Source organism: Notechis scutatus, chromosome 1, assembly GCF_049901735.1.
Source record: "Notechis scutatus isolate UNSWTSFEM ecotype Mainland chromosome 1, rNotScu1.2, whole genome shotgun sequence".
Lineage (NCBI taxonomy): Eukaryota > Metazoa > Chordata > Lepidosauria > Squamata > Elapidae > Notechis > Notechis scutatus.
In genome coordinates this window covers 95,458,682-95,479,187 of record NC_142009.1, presented here as the reverse complement: position 1 = coordinate 95,479,187, position 20,506 = coordinate 95,458,682, and the positions used below count along the sequence as shown (strand labels likewise).

Here is a 20,506-nt window from a genome sequence, read left to right as displayed (position 1 = left end):
AAATAGAACATAGGTGTCAAACTCACATCATCATATTACCCAGAGGTGGTATTCAGCAGGTTCTGACCAGTTCTGGAGAACCGGTAGAAATTTTGAGTAGTTCAGAGAACCGGCAAATCCCACCTCTGACTGGCCGTGCCCTCCATCTATTCTCTGCCTCCCGAGTCTCAGCTTATCGTCTGGGTCTTCTTTTGTTGTCCTGCACAGGAGAACTGAGGTGGAAAGCAGATTAGTGGGGTGGGGAGGGAATGGGAATTTTCCAATAACCTTCCCCCAGGAGTGGGGAGGGAATGGAGATTTTACAGTATCCTTCCCCTGCCCCACCCATCAAACCACGCCCACCAAGCCACACCATGCCCACCAAGCCATGCCCAGAGAACTGGTAGTAAAAAAAATTGAATCCCACCACTAATGTTGCCATCACATGACATTTTGCAACTTTTCCCCCTTCGCAGAACTGGGGTGGGAGTGGCCTGCATGTGATGCATCTGGCCCATGGGTCACCAGACACCCCTGAATAGACACTAAGTGCAGGCAGAGGTATATTTCTCTTTAAAGATATACAGTGATGCCATTAAGTTTAAAAGAAAACCCTTCCAAGACCCCCGGAAAGTTTGCTCAGGTTCCCCCACATTTCATTCTGTCTGCCAGTGTCTTTCTCCATGATGTCACTTGTTGATCATTGTCACTGAGCGGTGGCTGTGACTGCTGTCTGCTCCTCTCCTGACTGCTGAACTTTATCCAATGCTTCCAAACCAGGGATATCATTTTGGCACATCCAAACACAGTAGAAGTAGCATTGTTAGAATTATCATCACAGCCCAATAGCTCAGCTCTAATAAGACGTGTCAGTATGCTGAGAGTTTGGGCTCAATATATTTCTGGTTTTGATCTTCCACTTTTGAAAAATCTGTGTATATATTATGCTTTCTACTCTGTCCCATAAGTTATCTTGTCTGTTTTGGTTCTTTGAGATATGTTAGTATATTGCTTGCCACAGAAGGAAAACTACTTGATATTCTTTTTTTCCCTCTTTTGGTTTAGCAAGAGCATTCGCTTTCTTCCCATTCTTAGAAGTCCTTCTTTTTTCTTTTAAAAGCAATGAAAGATGACATTCTGCCAACCAATCCATCATTTTAGTTCATTTTCCCAAAGTGCCTCTCCTTGCTGTTATAGTAAAAATGCTAAGAAAGGAGCAAATATTCAGAGCGAAAAAGGTCAAGTTGAGTAAAGAACATCATTTCTGAAGAAACATAAGCAATTTGTTCCGAAAGCAGCTGGAATTGAATGTAGGATTTGTTACTTACAGCAGCAAATGGAAGCCAAGATCTGCTGCCAGTGTTTTAATTATGTGAAGTAAATAGGCATGACATCATAGTTCATTGTGCTACTTGCCTAGGAGTTAAAACACATTTTGTATCAGGGGAACCAAATTGTATACAGACCAGCCTGATATGTTCATTATGACAAATTTTGCTGAAATTCTTTGATTTAAAAGAAAGTTAATTAAACCTACTCACAAGAAACTGTGAACTTATCTTTGCCAGTGCAGTAGATACAATGATTTGCAGGTCAACAAAAATTAAGGATATAAAAACATGAAAGTATAGCTCAGTGGTGGGATTCAGCAAGTTCTCACCAGTTCAGGAGAACCGGTTGTTAAGTTTCTGAGCAATTTGGTGAACTGGTTGTTGGAAGAAATCATTAGGGCAGAGAACCGGTTGTTAAATCATTTGAATCCCACCACTGGTATAGCCCCTCTTTTTTCCTATGTAAATTTAGATTCTAAAAAACAATTCAGACAGTTCAGTTCAGTTAATATATATTTGGGTTGTATTTTCTGTTTTGCTGATATTTCATCATATTGTGATGTTATGTTATGGGCACATTTACTGATGTCATTGTTACAGCACTAACAATGTGTGACTCTTGTTAGTTCAGAGGGGTTCATGGTTGTTGTTTTTTTCTCTTGGAATAAGTGAAAATAAATAGGTTTTACGTTTAATTTTTTTAAAAAATAAATATTTACCCTTTCAGAAACAAACAAAAAAGGTTTTGTCTTGAAGTTGGACCCAACTCCACTCAAATAGTCCCTCTACAAGGGATATAGGTGATTAAGAAGTTTGATAAATAAATTAATTAATATAATACTACTTGTATGTACAAGATGTGATAAGTAGATATGTCTGTTGTCTTGAGTTATTTGTTTTAAAAAATAAAGATGGGATAAAAATCAAATAAATAAAATGTCTCTTGGTTCTATTCTTGTACCCTCCTCCTGTTTACAGATACAGCAGCCAAAGTACAAGCAGTTAAAGACAAAGCCAAGCAAGCTAATGATACTGCAAATGAGGTACTGGCTAAAATCAGAGATCTCAATCAAAACCTCCTTGGATTAAAAGACAGATACAGAAAAGTTGCAGATGATGCAGCCAAAACAAATGCTATGTTGAAAGATCCTACTAAAAATAGTAAGACCTTATTATGCCTATATTCTTGGATTTCTTTCTTTTTTTTTTTTAATCTTCTGAAATGCAAGGGTTGTTCCTTCCCCTGATTTAAATTATGGTGTTATGCACTTTTCAACACCTATTAAGGTTGGTAAAGTTTATGTATATATAGAGAAGAATGATGATATTCACGTGCTTTAAAAATTAGACCTTCCTGGTGATATTCCATACATAATTCCTTCATTATTTTGTATACTCAAAATACCGCTTAATTAGCAGCATGTTTTCCATTGCCTTCTGCCTTCTTAACACATTGCTTTTGATATTAAAAAAATAGCTTCAACTCTTAGTAATAAAAATGTCCTTGAAAGATCATTCCCAGGACAGTAGAAATAATGGTAAGCATTTGTAGTTTGAACAAATCAGGTAAGTATACGGTATAATTAATTGAATGGAAAAGTTATAATAAAGCTGTATTTTGATTGTAGAAGATGTATTATAATCTCTTGGGTAATATAGGTATGTTAGGAACATATTTTATGCTGAACCTTTACTTGTTATATTCACTGAAAAGCACTATATTACTGGTAGAATTGAGAAAAAATGTCTCTTAACATAGCTGACCTGTTTTTGATTCTTCCATTCAATTGTGTCTGATTCTCAGAGACTGCTTGGACAAGTCCTTGCAGTTTTCTTGGCAAGGTTTTTCAGAAATGGTTTGCCATTGCCTTCTTCCTAGGGCTGAAAGAAAGTGGTATGCCCAAGATGCGACTAGGACTCATGGTCCCCCAGTTTCTAGCATGATTCCTTATTCACTACACCAAATTGGTTCTATGTGACCTTTAGTGGATGAATAACCATTTTTTACTTTATATTGCCTCAATGAGTGGATCACCCTTGGGATACACAGAGACACATTTCAGATCTGATCATCTTTGCAATATGCAGGAAAATATAATTTATAGGGAAATATATATATTATTTCACCAGAAAAAATGTAAAGGGAAAAGATAGAGGTCTCCATATTGAATTGGCATCCTTCAGTCTCAAGAGACTATAGTATTGTGCTCTGAAAAGAGGTCTTAAAATAGCATCTAGTGTGGCTAACAAGGCCAATTTGAGAGTGGCAATCCCTTCCACATTGAGGACAGATACAGTCTATCCAGCCCCTGGATTTCGCTGGTTCCGGGACTGCCTCTTTGCCTCAGCCTGCCAAACGAGTGTCTCTTTGAATTGAAGAAGGCCATGCTGGCTCTTTAGCCTCCAAGCTGAACAATCAGAGGTCAAGGTTTCCCAGCTGTTCCCAGCTGTCCTTTCCCAAGGCCTTTAGATCCTTCTTGCAGATATCCTTATATCGCAGCTGTGGTCTCCCTCTAGGGAGCTTTCCCTGCACTAATTCTCCATACAAGAGGTCTTTCGGAATCCGACCATCAGCCATTCTCATGACATGCCCAAGCCAGCATAGACATCGCTGTATCAGTAGTTTCCATAAGACTAGAGGAAAATGGGCTTTGAATTGTTGAATCTTTATAATAACAAATGTCCCCCAAAAATTGCACTGTTATATCTCCACAAATCTATTCTTTCTTTTTTTGAATAGAGAGCAGTTTTATTATTTATTATTTGAAGATTTTTATTGCTCAGTTATGTGAATTAGAAATATCTTCTAGCAAAAGTCAGGAATGGTGTTCCTGAAGATAGTTTGCTATTACAGTTCAGCTAAATTTAACTGTTGGCATACAGCCAGCATGGACACAATCCAATTTAGAGTCATTTAACCAGACTGACAGGGGCTTCAGATTCCCAGAAGTCTAGCAATACCAGTGAGTCTTAATCAGAAAAGAAAAACAACACTTGGTGATTGTGGTGCTAAAAGACTTTTGAGCTTTAGTCTGCTTGAGTTTCTGGGTTGAACACATTTTCAGAAGTGTCCATCTCTGCTTGAACCATTATTTGGTGTCTCACTCCATTTAGAGGATTTGGGGGAATGGGGGAAGTAAAATGTCAAGTAGATCTTGAATGACTAGAGTCTGTTCATCCCTGCCATTTTGCTTATTTCTAATCATGTTTGAAGATGTGCATTTTCCTGAGCTGTACTTGCCATTTCAATTTTAACTGGAGTAAAGAGATCAGGATTTTCTTGCAAACTGTCTTGATCCTTTACTCTTACTTCTCCCATTTCTCACTTAAATGTCCCCTTCATTCTTCTTTCTGCACGAGCTTCCATTAACATTCTATCTTTACCCCATAGTTAGTTTTAAAATGGAGCCTGAAATCGTACCAACATGAGAAAGGAAAACTTTAAGCCAGAGAAATAGGGATATGCATAACCCCCCAAAAGGGTGGAGAAGACAGGAAGAGCAACATAATTATGAGATGAGGAAATATTACATCTTCACCAATACATGGTAATATCAAATAAAAAACATTCTTACGGCCTTTATATTCATTAACCAAGTTTTAATTATCTATAGATCAGCTAGTTACCATGTTCTAAAAGTCCTAAAAGAAAATATCCCACTTACTTCAAATCAGCATAATTCAGCCAGGAAAACTGTGCCCACTTCCAGTTTTTTTTTTTTTTGTTCAGTCACCAATTTGTTTTATATTGCTGTTGATTTGTTTTTAATTTACTTAAAAATTCTTTCTTTTCCTTTTCAAAAAATGCTTCAAAACTTGCCTACAGGAATCAGTACGTATAAGGTTTTAACTTCATGCACTTTATTCTTTTTAAAAATATATTTGCATGGTTACTATGCTAGGCGTTGTCTAATAATAGCTGTTGTGTTCTAGACTTGTACTAACTTATCCAAGCAGCTTTGCTATGAAAAAGGAATGAAACCTAGCTCTGTTATTAGATAGTCATATATATCTATCAAACACATTTTAAAAATTAAGAAATGTTTCCATTCAAAAGCTCAACAAATAAACAAAGGAAAGATCTACATATTCTAACATGCAGATCAATCGATCTGTACACTTCCCAATGTGTTGAAAACTTGTTACATTTGTCATTATTCACTAGTTTTCTCTTGCATCTTGAGGATGAATGTCCAGGCATTCAGATAACAAAAACAGGGGTTCTTCAGTGTGAGTATTCCACATTCACACTGAATACCACAGCAATCATTGTCACTAGCTATCAATTTTTAATTAATTAAACATAATACTTTCAGTTTGAATAGTCATCTAAAACACTCAACAGAAAAAAAAAATTTTTGAGTAGAGTGAATTCACTATATCCCCATGCACATACAAACATTTTGCTGCATTTTCTTGGAGCTTAGAGCTTTCTAATTATTAAGCAGTAGACTCAGGATGGACTATCGAATATGTTTCATATTCAAATACATAATTAGTGTACTCACTATTATGCATCTTTCCATGAAAAAGCAAACAGGAATACCAGAGATCGATGAGACACCATAGAAGAAGGCACTATGGGTTGTTTATGACCTTCCAAAGCCAACTAGATTTTTTTTATCTAACAAACCAGAAACCCTAACTGCCTCATATATAGTAGATGATTGGGATTATGTATATTGCCAAGATTGCCAGGTCCATCCATGTATTGTTCCTTTTTCTAGATTACCATGCCCTGAAGATGGTTTCAGACAAATACAGGTAGAGATCTATAAGAACAGTTTTTAGTAAGATTTGCATTTTTTTTAGGATATGCAGAGATATTAATCTGCTACAGTACCAAATCTACACATGGGGCCCATTGTACATATGATATATGAAACCATCTATGGACATTATATTATTTTGTTTTATTCATGCTGATCCATGGTCTGAAGTTCCTGTTGTCATGTTTATTCAAATTTTGCAAATTTAGGGTATGTTTGAGATATGAAACACTTCATATATTAATTGGCAAATAAGTTATTTTTTAATTCAAAACGTGTTCTGCAATGCAAGAATGTAAGCCCTGAAACCTTTGCTCCCCAGAGCCCTTTTCTAACTCTTGCTGCTTTGCTACTATTTTGCCTTTAAAGCAAGTTATAAAATTCAAATTAAAATGACAATGATTTGCCATCTTCAATATGACCACTGCAGATTGCTTTGAGCATAGCAACCCCAGTTTTAAACATTGTTCATGAATTTAGAAATGAATGTAACATCTTTCTTTTCACTCCTGACATTCTTATTTTAAAATTTGTATCATGGCTAATTTAAACCATCATTTTCCAAGGATCCATCCAGATCAGGAAGCTTCTTTAATAATAAAATCCACGTGGCCATATGAAGTAAGAAAATGTTTTGTATCATTGGCCAGAGTGCAAAATTAACCTACAGTTTTCTATCTCAGGTATAATGACATGTTTTAATAAATTACCCATGATGCAAATTTTTGAGAAGAGAGAGTCAAGGGAAGAGTTCATTTTTGATTTATAAATCACTGCCCCAGAGTGCTCTCAGTTTTTATTAATAGCGCTTGCATCCAAAATTTAATCTGCTCTGTTTTTGTTTTGTTTTTTCACATAAAGTTGCTGATGCAGATGACACTGTTAAAAATCTGGGCAAAGAAGCAGATCGGTTGATGGATAAATTGAAACCAATCAAACAACTTCAAGATAATCTGGGGAAGAACATTTCTCACATTAAGGACCTGATAAATCAAGCCAGGAAGCAAGCCAATTCTGTAAGAACTTAGTTTATTTCTTTGAAAAAATAAAGACTTCCAAGAAACGAACTGTACTTTTGGGGAGTACAGGAAAAGTTGGTTTGTCAGATTATACCTGGCACATTTCTTTTCCCCACTTCTTAGTGTAGTCTTCCTCCTCCAAGTAAATGGTGAAACTGGGCCTGTACAGGCTACATAATTGCTGCCTACAGGAAAAACCTTTTTACTCAGTCAAAATAAGTTAAAAATCCCAAGGTTGTCCAAAAATATCCACATTGTTTCATCTCAGATTTTCAAATCAATCTTCTCACCAAATATTGATCTTAAAGTAAGAGCTTGAAGAGGCAATTGTAACAGTATGATTTCATCCTCATCTCAATAATTGGCATTAATGTGTATTGATAAATTATAATCTCCTACATATATATATATATTAATAGGAAGTATTAATATTTGAACAGAAACTAACTGATCAAATATTTAATGAATCATTTCCACCCAATACAGTCCCTACTATATTCTGAATGTGTACAGTTGGTAATCACGCTGCGATGCTGCTTGGAAAGTAAAATTGACAACATCTTGCAGACTAACCAAGAATATTAGGAAATTGCTGTCCCATTTTTTCCCTCATTATGTACGTGGGTTCAGAACATCACTTTCTAGTTTTATTATTGAGTCCCAAGTTTGTCTTCAAGATGCAATTACATTTGAAACACATTTTAACTGGTAATTCTAAGTCTATTTGCCCTCTGACCTACAAGAGCCTAAAAAAGGATTTCTGAAGATGAATATGTTTAAGTCAAAGCTTTTATGTTGCTCCAGGAAAAATATAAAAAGGAAAGTATGTGTCATAATAATGAGAAAACAGCATATTTACTTGATAGACGGCCCTTCATATAAAATAGAGGCAATCATTTGGCTCCACAATAATTTCTATCTATAGATTTTAAAGTTACATTCTTAACATTATTCATGCCTTGGAGTAGACATCTCTATATTTTTATGGGTGAGATAAAAAAAAAATCCACATTGATCGTTTTTTAATAGCGATTCTGTCTCAGTGATATTTGTACCATTCAAAGATTTTTAAACATATAAATCTTTTGGGGCTATTTTTTAATGCAGGTAACTAACCTTCTAAGATTATAAATTTAAGTGTAGGGTATTTCCTTGAGGGTTATTTTGGTTTTATTTTGTGTTTTTTGCTTTACTGTTCTGGTCTGAATATTCGGTATCTACTGCTTCCTTCTACCCCTAAAACAAATAATGAATATAAACTATCATAGGTAACAGTTATTTCTTCTCACATAATTACTATTCTTGCTGAAAAATAAATCTGGTGAGATACATTTTTGTTTGCATGTTGTCATATTTGCTAATATGATCTTTACGTTGAACAACTACTAACATTTTAATTGGCTTCTTTGATTATTTGATTTATTTGTTTACTTACTATGGCTATAAACTGTTTCAGTGATAATAGATTGTGAAAGATATTCGGAGACCATCTTATCATTCATTGCAGTAATTGTGTTAAAATAGACAGACACACATTCCTGCACAATCCAAAATAACTGCAGACAATGTTAACATATAGATGTTCTACTTTAAGAAGGGTCAAAAGAAGCATATTAGACCTTGAAGATACACTGGAAAACCCAGGTCTTTCTAGCTTTATGAATACTCAAGGATATGGGATCTAATTTGTAGAGAAATTCAGAGAGAGGGTGCATTGTCCAGAGAAAGTGCTGAAAAGTCCTTCTCCAGATGGCAATCGTTAAAGGCCCATAGAGAATCTTTTCTTCTCAAAAATAATATACAGGTAGAAACCACTAGGACAGGGCTGTCAAACACACGGCCCGCTGGGCTGGATGCGTCACGTGCTGGCCATGCCCGCGCCCGGTTTAGCAAAGGGGAGGAGTCCAGATGCATCATGTGACGATGCTGTGATGATGTGAGTTTGACATCCCTGCACTAGTAGAAGGCAATACCAAAGATATCCAGGCCCTGATCCCTAAAAAAAATTAAAACTCTTAAACAGAATCCTGGATTACTCCTTAAAACAAACTAGTTACAAGTGCAGTTCTCAAAGTAGTAGTAGTAGTAGTAGTAGTAGTAGTAGTTTTATCTATATCTGTTACTGTCTGAAGTGCTGTATTTTGGACCAACAGAAGCCTCTGAGTCATCTTCAGGGGCAACCCCAAGTACAATATATGAGAGTAGCCCAATCAAGAGATGACCAAAACATGAATGATGATAAGTAGAAGATTCTGTTCCAGAAAAGGTTGTACTGTAAAACACAAGATGGAGCTGCTGATTGTGCAGGAGCAGGGAATGTAGGAGGAGCCAAAATTACAGGTCATCCTTGACTTACAACAGTCCGTTTAGTGACCATTCAAAGTTACAGTGGCACTGAAAAAAGTGACTTATGACCGTTTTTTTACAGTAGCAACCTTTGCAACATCCCCATGATCATGGGATCAGAATTCAGGTGCTTGGCAAATGTTTCATATTTATGACCGTTGCTGTGTCCCAAGGACATGTGATCACTTTTTGCAATCTCCTCACAAGAAAGTCAACTAGGTGACTGATTTATCAACTGCAGTGATTCACTCAATAAGTGAGGCAAAAGGAAGGTTGTAAAATGATGCAAAACTCACTTAACAAATGTTTCACTTAGCAACATAAATTTTGGGCTCAATTGTGATCCTAAGTTGAGGACTACCTGTATAAACTAGCTCTGTTCATAGAAACATGAGTATTCAAAGAGTGATCACTCTTTGTGATCCAATGGCTGTAATATTCCAAGATTGTTTTTACAAGATCTTGACTATTGTTTAGCAATACTTTTCTGAGTTCTTCTATGTTCCTGCTAGTGTCATTAATAGTAGTATATAATCTTGTCTTCTCTAAGGGTCCTTTTTTTCTATTACATTAGGATGTTTTTCCAGGCTTTAAGATCTTCTCCAACAACTCTCTCCTTTGTATTATGTGTCTGAAATATTTAAGCTTTAGCATCATTATTAATGTTTCCAATAAGAAGTCTGATTTTACTTCCCATGGCACTGAATTATTTGTTGTCTTTGCAACCCAAAGAATTCTTAACTGTTTTCTCCAGCTCCATATATCAAAGGCATTAACTTTTCTTCATTCAGCATTTTTTAGGATCCAACTTTCTCAGCCATTTGTTAAAACAGGGAAACTATTGCTTTTATAATATGAGCATTTCTTGTACTATCTTTGCATCTTAATATTTTATCTACACCTCGCATCCAAGTAGCAGATATCTCTTTATTCCATTCTTTATTATGATCACTATCACTGTGAATTTTTGAGCCTATGAAAATAAAGGTTTTTGTTTTTTTTACTATTACTTTACCTTCTTCTATGCTCGGGTGCATTGAATTGGCATTCTCTGTTGATGTAATCTTAATTGTTCTGCATGAGGTTTTGTTTTGGTCTTGTTTTGATTTTTGATTTTTTTGTTATTTGTATGGAACAATCTGCAGACTAGCTTTTGCCTTCTCTTCTTTTAAATTCAACAAGACATTTTTTTAAAAATCTCCTAGTTATCACTGTGGTATCATCAACATAGCTGAGGTTTTTATGTTTCTCCCAGCTGCATTGATTCTAACCTGTATTTCTTCTAGTGAAATATTTTCATTACATATTTGACATATATTTAATTGTTCTGTGTCCTATTAACATTATCACTTGCAGTTGTTATATAAATTCTTCAATGGACAGATGAGGTGGTCTAGTATGTTCATATTTGAAAAGTATCTGCTATTTCTTGTGATACACTATCAAAAGTCTTTGTATGATTAATAAAGGAAAAACAGACATCTTTTTAGAAATTGTCTAGAATTTTGCCATTATACATTCAGTGTTAGTACTGTGAACTCAGATGCCCACAACTCTTCTGAATCCTGCTTTAATATCTGACAGTTCTTAGTTAGCATATAAGTCTGGACTGCAAAATTTATATACAGTATATTGGCTATTGGAATATAAATGGGTCTCCTCCAGTTCCTTGGCTCTAGGGTGTTTGTCTTACCTGATTATAAACTAACTGCAAGTGATTTTCTAGAGCCCATTTAATGTTACTTTTCAAAATGTTTGGCTGGCTCTAGTACAGGGATGAAACCTTGCTTAGCAGTAATTTATTCTTCCGTAACTTTGTGCTGTTCTCCCAGATCCTTGATATCTTTACATCTTATTATGTTTGTTTTTATATAAAAGCTTCGCTTGCCTTCTCCAATTTTCTTAAACAAATATCTTGTTTCTCCTTTCAAATTATATTCTTCATATATTTACATTTGCTAATTTTATATGACTCCTTGCCTCTTCTTGCTTTTGTCTTGAATTCATAGTTGAACCAATGTTCAGTTTTGACATAGTTGCTCTGGCCACATTCACTATTTCATAGTCCTGGCAGTCCTTTGTAACATTGCCCTGGTTATGAATGTCCCTTTGGTGAAATACTGAAGTGGGTTGCCATTTTCTTCTCTGAGGGATCATACAGTATTTAGTCTGTTCCCTTGTCTATGACTTGTCCATTATAGATGAATCTTCTGGAAGTGTAAAGTCCCAACAGTATAGCATAGCATCACTGTGATATGCAGATACTTTCACTGCTGCAAAGTAGTAATATTACAATTTTTGCATATATTTGGACAACCTTTCATCAGAATTATAAATACATCTCTTTTATAATCCTAGAATTACCTTATTTTCAAATTATGAAATCCATACCAATATTGTGTACATTTGCCTGGTTAGCGTGATGTTCTTTCAGAGTTTCAGATAATAACATTCAGTAATCAAATGAAATGGTCAATTTCCTTGTTTGTTTTTGGAAAGTAATTCTGTAAATTCAATAAAGTAAATTGACTGGGTCTTTATTGAGTCTTTTATTTTTTTGACATACCCACAGAAATGCCATTGGTTTTAAAAATAATGATAATAATATTACAGTAAGCACTAAGTGAACTCTTAGTGACTGTTAGATAATTAGTTTTAAAAATTAAAAGATCCTGTGGGACACATCTAGCAACAGTTGACAGTAAAAGCACAATATACAAAAGACTTTCATAATGCAGAACCTAAAACAATACGGAAAAATATTTAAAATAATATCGCGTATGTATAAGTTTCAAATATAGTAGGTCATTTGACTTCATTAGGCAGTTTCTTCAGAATTGTTCAGCAATTGAGTTGTCAAAACAGGACTTGGTACATTGTCAGATATTCTGGTGTATTCTGGTATGGATTGTGATGTCCATAGAGATTACTACACAAAATTGCCAGTAGTTTATATTCTAAAGCCAGATCTCTAGAAAATTCATATCAATTTATTTCATGAGTGGAACTGAAAATATTAAAAATTGATCTTTGTTTTTCTTTTGCCTTTAATTGCCAATTGAAGATTAAAGTATCCGTAGCCTCAGGAGGAAACTGTATTCGAACATACAGACCAGAAATTAAAAAAGGATTGTACAACACCGTTATTCTCAATGTAAAGACAACTGTTCCTGATAATCTACTTTTTTATCTTGGAAGTAACAGATACGTAAGTCCACATTAGTTTTTCTTTCAAAAATTGTTACCATCTGATTATATAGTGGTATTAATTCTGGTAATATAGCTGGAGCATCATCTGATGTTCGTAGAGCTACCTATCATTACTGTTGCCATTTCCCATAAGTCACCATCTCGTATCATCAAGTCTGCATTTTCCCAAGGGACAGCAAAAGCAAGTATTGTTATTATCAAAACCCCTTGGCTCAAATTAGGACACTGTCACTGCTTGTGTAGGAAACTGATTAGTAGTATTCCTACTGCTGAACCCTTAACTAGGCTCAGTTAATCTAATATGGGGGTGCCTTCCTTGGAGTGAGTCACCAATTATAAAATTGATACGGATAGGATCTGGACCATTTTTGTTTTACCACAATAGTGATAAATAATGTTTAAAAATGCTGGTGTTTCTAGCACTCTCATCAGGTGGCAAAAATGAAAATAATTTGAAAGAGGAAGCTGGGGTAGAAGAGAATAAGACATTTGTTAGGAGGAGCCCCATCAAAATGGAGAGATACTCCAAAGGAACTAAATTCACAGGGAAGAAGATCAAAAGAACTTCTAGTAAAGAATGTAATTTGTAAACTTTTAAGGAAATAATACAACTGATGGATTAATTAACTTTATAAAAACTGGGTCAAAAAAAAATTAAATAGTTTTCATTTGTTTCTAAAGCCCAAGAGAAACAATAACCTGCAAAACTGATTCAAAAAGAAGTTTCAGCCAAAAAAAAACCCACATTCATATTATATAGTATTGTAAAATCAGTAAAATAAATTAAACATAAAATGTATGTGAGGTATCCCTGGGCAGCAGATATCATTATGCAAAGGTATGAAGTTAAGATAAAGACAACGGGATGTTATTGAATTTCCTGTTTCTATAACATTTCCTCTTTGCGTTACCTATATTTTTTAAAAAATAGATTTAAACATTTTTAAATATGTAAATTATACAGGAAATTATGGATTATGCAAGACAGTAATTGACAACCAGTACTAATGGGAAAGATAATGTTTCAATTCATAAATATTACACATAGAATATGATAAAGAAAGATTTTCAGAAAAAATTACATTAAGAATAATTATCCCTTCGTGGTAGTATATAACCATTCATTGCACTTAATTGCTTCATTTTCACTATTTTACTAAATAACACTTTGTATTATTTTTACCAGATTGTCTTAGAGGTAGTAAACACTATTATTATGCTATGTTCATTTTGTTTAACATATCCTTTCCTCATTCTAGACTGATTTCTTGGCCATAGAAATGCGTAAAGGAAAAGTGGATTTCTTATGGGATGTGGGATCTGGTGTTGGGCGTGCAGACTATCCGGATCTCACAATTGATGATGGAGTTTGGTACCGAATTGAAGCATCAAGGCAAGTTTTTCTTCCATACTAATTGTATCACTCTCAAATGGTGGTTCCATGCTCCAGATTCCAAGAGAGCCTAGTAAAAAGAGAACATTTTCAAAATGGCATCACACTCATGCAAATTCTTTTAAAAGTAGTTCTTCTGGAATGCATCCTATTCTACTTTTAGAATCTGATACAATGTAATGCACAATCAAATATAAAATTTGAAAATAAATCAATTTCAAGGATCCTTCTCAGAGTGCAGTCAATAGTTAGGACCATGTGGGAAGGAAAAGAAGACTCCAGGTGAGATGTCTTTTGTGATACCTGCTGCCTACCTTTCTCCCTTTTGTCTTCAAGGATCCCGCCCTCAGAGAGTAGGATGAAATATAGCCTTAATAAGCAGAGAAGATTCCACCAGTGCTTTTGCAATATTGAGAATGTTGTATTAGCTTTTAATTTATTTATTTTTGTATGCACTGTTTTTTTGTTTTTTTAAAAAAATTGTACAAGTGGAAAAGCAAAGTATAAATCTATCAAATACAAGAAATATTTTAAAAGTCCTATTGAGCTTTTAGACATCAGAATTTGTATACCTTTCTTTAGTGGCATATTATTGTCCAAATGCATAAAGCAGTGACCTGTCTTACTTACCTATCATTTTTTTAAAAAAACAAATTTTATTAATTTTAAAGACAAACAAATCATCATTAACCATTACATACTTAAACCTTTTTCCATTATAAATTTTACAAGTCAAATAAAACCTTATTTTATACAATATAATTCTATTTTAAACCATTTCCATATGAGCATACAAATACCTCTTATCCAATTTCTCTTTACTTCTCTTTACTCTTATTCAATTTCACTATTATTATTTCATCTATTTCTTTCTGACTTGGTTACCATTATTCTCATTCTATATTTCTGCAAGGTTTTATTAATTCTCCCAGAAACATAAACACACAACACACAAACATACCGTGTTTCTCATATAATAAGGCCGGGTCTTATTTTTTTTTGAGCCCCGAAAAAATGGCTAGGCCGTCTTTTCGGGGGTGACTTAATTCCCCCCCCCCTTGCATCTTCGGGCGGGCGGTGAAGGCTTGGATGTTGACCTCGGCGTTGGTGGGGCACTTTGTATCGGGGTCAGTGCAGGCAGCACCATATCCGGGTGTGCAACAAAAGTACTTCCTAACGGCAAGCCCCCCCACCATTCCCCCCATTTCGCATGTTTTAATATAGGCCTTAATTTGGGGGGAGAGGCTTAATTTCATTTCATGCCTATAAAACATGCTGGGACTTCCTATTGGGGGAGGCCGTATTGTTGGAGAAACAGGGTATAAAAAATCTTTTAGGAAAGTAACTTGGCCCCAGGTACCTCTCTCTACATGGACTTCAATTATATTCATGCTCATCTTACATATCATTACCTATTTTATTTACCATTCTATGTCTTCTATATTAGCTTCTCCACACATTTCACTCTTCTTAATTCTATCTTATTTAATCCATCTTAATTTGAGTTATTATATTTGTATCTTTTGTCCATTCTTTATTATCCCTCTGTCTCATTCCTTATAATAAATAAAAAAGAGTTTCTCCTGAAATCACTAATCAGAGTATGATGCCTTTCTATCTTCCCCCTAAATTAATTAGATTAACATTTAAAATAACACCTAATACCCAATCTGATTCTGCTTGGTACATTCTATCTACTAATTATTATTATTATTTTTTTAATAAAAGAAAAATAATAAATCCAAAATGATTAAATACATAGTTAAATAATAGATCTAAATATTGAATCTTATAACATTCCCATTGCCTTTTCCAAAGATAAATGCTACAATAATAATTTTATAGTAACATCAATACCATAGTCATATTAAACTCTTTAATTAAAACTCAATATTCTAAACATTCCCTTAAATATTTTATTAAATTTTAAAATCAATCATTACTAAACATTTCAACATTTTAATCTCTTATTAACTCTTAAACCATTCTAATTTTCTATTTCTGATACAAATGCTACAATACCATCTTATGTATCTTGCAAAATCTTTTTTAAAGAAATTGTACTTTACCCTTTGTCCCTAAAAAAGATTCCTCTTTTCCCATCTGATTTCAAAACTTTGTGGCTTTTCTCCACCTTTTCCCTTTCTTTCTTCCCCCACCAGACCTTTCTACCCCCCCTTCTCCTAGCCTCTGCCTTGCTGGCTTCCTTTCTCTGTTGTGTTCCTTTTTTCTTTTGTTTACTATCATTATATTGATTTTGCACCTTATTTTTCTCTTTCTTGAGTGTTTTTTTAAATCTTAAGTCCTTCATTTTCCTCCCTTTCTTTCTTCCTTCTTTCTTAGTTAAATTTTGAAATTCATTAAAGATGGCTTCTTCTTCTTCTTCTTCTTCTTCTTCTTCTTCTTCTTCTTCTTCTTCTTCTTCTTCTTCTTCTTCTTCTTCTTCTTCTTCTTCTGCCTCCATCTGTTGTAGTGTTTGTTGATAGTTAGCAAGCGCCATTTCTAAAAAAAGGAAGGCTTCTTTCACACCATCTTTGCCATCTTTTTTTGTTTGCTCATATTCTTTTCTCAGTTCCTCAGCAAAAAAAGCCATTATAAATCTTTTCTTTTCTTTTTTTTTCCCCTCTTTCTTCTTGCACCAACCAAGATATTTCCCAAAAATAGAACAATCCCAAAGACCTCAATCAATCCAAGCCAAGACAAAGTTCTCACTTTCTCTTCCTGGGGTAGTATCAATCAAAAAAAAAGAAAGTCCAAATCTGTTTCTTAAAGCCTTATTGGAATATATTTCAGTCTTCAAATCCTTAAGGCATCTCCTCCAACAAAATCTTAACATATAAATATATTTTTTGGTCCTCTCCCTTCCCACTTATCACATAAAGCCAGTTTTTACCTAAAAAAGACAGGTTTCTCAGTATCCACTTGTTGATTCCGTAGGGAAGGAGAGTAAACTTTCCTTTCAGCACCTCAAAATTGCCGCTTATTTTCTCTTCTGGAAAGAATCATTCAAGAAGCCATAATTCCCAGGAATTGTGTTAAATATGTCTTAGAGTCCTGGGTCAACCAAGAAAACTTTCACTCTCAAAGGCTTTCTCCTCTTCCTCCTGCGCATTCTTACCCAGCTGCCGGCTTCTTTGTGGCGGCCATTACGGACCGCCGCTGCACCGTCTTGGGAAAAGGTTCTGCCGGCCGGGGGTCTGCAACACCCCCAAACCCCTCTCCGGATCCCCCCTATCTTCAGCCGCCCCTGCAGGGCAGCCTTAGCTCCAAACCCGTCCGGATCGGAGCACCAAAAATGGCTAGCGCAGCAGGGATCGTGCAGTATCGCGAATCCCTGCCGCTCGCGAAGCCGACAAACCGGAAGTCCCACCTATCATTTTGCCAATGTGGCTGTGACAAAAGTACTTTGTGAATAAAACAAATTGGGATGATGTGTTTCTCCTACTCATTAGGAAATGGACCTAGGAATAGCAACATCGGAGTAATGGGTTGTGGGAGCAATCCCTAAGCTGAAATCTTCTGAAGGATCTGTCTTCAGATCATTTCAAGTTTTTCCATCTACCATTCTCATCAGATTTTGTTAAAGACCCTACATTTTGCTATAGCTTTAGAGCACAATCATGGCAGGCAGCTCTATGAATACCAGCAATTTTGGAATGGTAGTCTCAGGCAAGAGACTAAGACAGGAGAAGACTCACAGCCTTTTCCAAGGCACCATTACTAACTTTTATAGGAGCCTTGAGACCATATCAGAAAAAAAATGCAGCTTCCAAGTCATCTTTGAGATTAGGCTTTGAATCCTAATCCCTTTGATTGAAGTTTGAGCCCTTTCAAATATGTGTTTTGATCTGCATGCTGATTAAACTATGTCATTTGACATGTTGTGAATATTAGTTGATGAGTAGCAAAACTCACCCCTTGTTTTTTTCTCTTATAGGACTGGAAGAAATGGCACAATTTTAGTACAGGCATTAGATGGTCCCAAAGCCACCATCATTCCAAGCATTTTCAGTGCAATTTCTCCACCTGGTTACACAATTTTAGATGTGGATGCAAGTGCCATGCTATTTGTTGGGGGTTTAACTGAGAAAATAAAGGTAATGAGTGACTCTCTGCTTAACTGGTCAATGTATATCAGTGGTGGCTAACCTTTTGGGGTTTGTGCCAAAAATTGCAAGCACGCACATGTGCCAGCACCCAGAAGGCAATGTGCACACACCCCTACACCCCCTGCGCATGTGCATGCAAGATCCCTGCCACCGCCACCCCCTTACCTGCATTGCACCTCCCAGCTGATTTTCGGCCCGTTTCAGGCCTTTTTCGGCCTCCCAGAGGCTCGAGGAAAGCCTCTGCAGCCTTTGTAGGCTGAAAAATGGCCCTGTTTCGTCACTTCCGGTATTTTGGCCTCAAATGGGCCAAAAATCAGCTGGGAGGCACAGGCATGTGCAATGAGGTAAGCTTGCCTGGGGCTTGTGTGCCCACACAAATGGCTCTGCGTGCCACCTGTGGCACGCGTGCCATAGGTTCACCATCACAGATATATACTTTTATATGTTTTATTTGAAGCACTTTCTTGAGAGGGAGCAGTCTTAAATCACTGTCTTCTGTGAGATTTCAGAGAGTTGTGCAGAAAGTGATTTCTAGACTGCAGTCTTATTAATTGCCAATAAAATAAATGTCACAATAATGACAGCACTTAGATCTGCATTACCTACTCTTATTTTCCTTTCAAATCTTCTGAGCTTTCACAAAATTGTGCCTAACTATGATGCAATAAAAGAGACAGATTCAGCAAATACAACCATGTGACCTGTATTACACTTGATACAAAGCACATTTACCACTTTAGATACAATTATTTATTTATGGACTTTTATTGCAGCTGAAAAGATCCACAGAATGGTTCCAATATTAATTGGAATTTGACACATTTTACAACGCTATATAATCATGAAAGGATGAAATAACACTGTATTAATACTAACCCATAGAAAATCAGAGCCTAAAGCATCTTTGCTGTTGGGGTTGCGCTGCCACAAACACACCCTGTGCACAATCGGTTTCTTCTAAATTCTTGACTTCTGCTGTGGTGAAGTAGTGGTTAGAATGCAGTATTGCCTGACCCAGCTCAAGGTTGACTCAGACTTCCATCCTTCCAAGATCAGTAAAATGAGGATCTGGCTTATTGGGGACAACATGTAAAACTCTGTAAACCTCTCAGAGAGTGCTGTAAAGCAGGGGTCCCCAACCACCGGGCCGCGGACCGGTACCAGTCCGTGGATCACTTTGCACCGGGCCGCAAAGAAATAAAAATAAAAAATAAAATAAAAATGGCGGCTTTCTTCGCCTTTGGTGAATGCTGCTGGGATCAGGGATCAAGGACACAAATGAAAGAAGGGGAGGGAGGAAGCAACCAAAGCCTGTCCTGTTCTCCGGCTCAGTGGCTTCGGTTTCCTCCCGCCTCGTTCCTCTCTCAGTCGCTCTCTCGCTCCTCCACCAGCCCAGGAAGAAACTGCTTCAAAGAAGCCGGCAGGGTGGCTTTTCCTGTCGGCGCAGCTCCCCCGAAGCGCCCGTCCACCCCACCCCGCCGCCAATCAATCCAGGTTCAATCCAGTGCTCCGTTCTGCCTGCCTGCCTGCCTTCATTTCTGGTTGTTTTGGAGAAGCTTCGGCTGAGAAAAAGAGGCGAATGGTTATTATTCTCAGCCGAAGCTTCTCCGAAACTACCAGAAACGAAGGCAGGCAGGCAGGCAGAGAACAGAGCACTGGATTGAACCTGGATTGATTGGCGGCGGGGTGGGGGTGAATGGGCGCTTCAGGGGAGCTGCGCCGACAGGAAAAGCCACCCTGCCGGCTTCTTTGAAGCAGTTTCTTCCTGGGCTAGTGGAGGAGCGAGAGAGCGACTGAGAGAGGAACGAGGCAGACACCTGAGGGATGAGGCTGAGGGAGGCAGGGCTGAGAGGCGGGGCTTCTCAGCCGTCCTGCAGGGACTTGTCCTGAGCCGCGGAGACAGCCGTGGGCCGCCGCCGCCCAGCGCTCAGTTTTGAAGGCGCTCCTCAGCCCGGCGCAGTTCCTGAATCTGCAGCTGAAACCCTCCGTTTTAAATGTCCCAATAGAAGAGAATATCTGTCGCTCAGGGTTGCAATGAGGAGGCATTGATGCTCCCTGAACTTGGTGGTTTGCTGGCAGACGTTTTATTACCCGACTAGGTAACAACATCAGATGTTACCTAGTCAGGTAATGAAACGCCTGCAAGCAAACCACCAAACTCGACTCCTCCCCCGGTCCATGAAAAAGTGTTTCTGCGTGAAACTGGTCCCTGGTACAAAAAAGGTTGAGGACCACTGCTGTAAAGCACTATGGAGCGGTACAGAAGTCTAAGTGCTGTTGCTATTGCTAAAGCACAATAGGAACCACTTCCAAATCTCAGCCTGAGGCTATATTACTAATGGAAATGAGG

The 20,506-nt window shown here is 36.8% G+C and overlaps 1 protein-coding gene across 9 annotated transcripts in view; it reads left to right on the top strand.

Moving 5' to 3' along the window:
- Positions 1-20,506, top strand: part of LAMA2 (laminin subunit alpha 2) — a 423,950-nt gene that overhangs the window by 351,494 nt on the left and 51,950 nt on the right. For all 9 annotated transcript variants that reach the window (XM_087972045.1, XM_087972041.1, XM_087972015.1 and 6 more), the window contains 5 exons: positions 2,289-2,471; positions 6,941-7,095; positions 12,509-12,652; positions 13,914-14,047; positions 17,985-18,144. In XM_087972045.1, the coding sequence (XP_087828171.1) occupies positions 2,289-2,471; positions 6,941-7,095; positions 12,509-12,652; positions 13,914-14,047; positions 17,985-18,144 (776 nt within the window). The remainder of the gene's footprint in view (positions 1-2,288; positions 2,472-6,940; positions 7,096-12,508; positions 12,653-13,913; positions 14,048-17,984; positions 18,145-20,506) is intronic.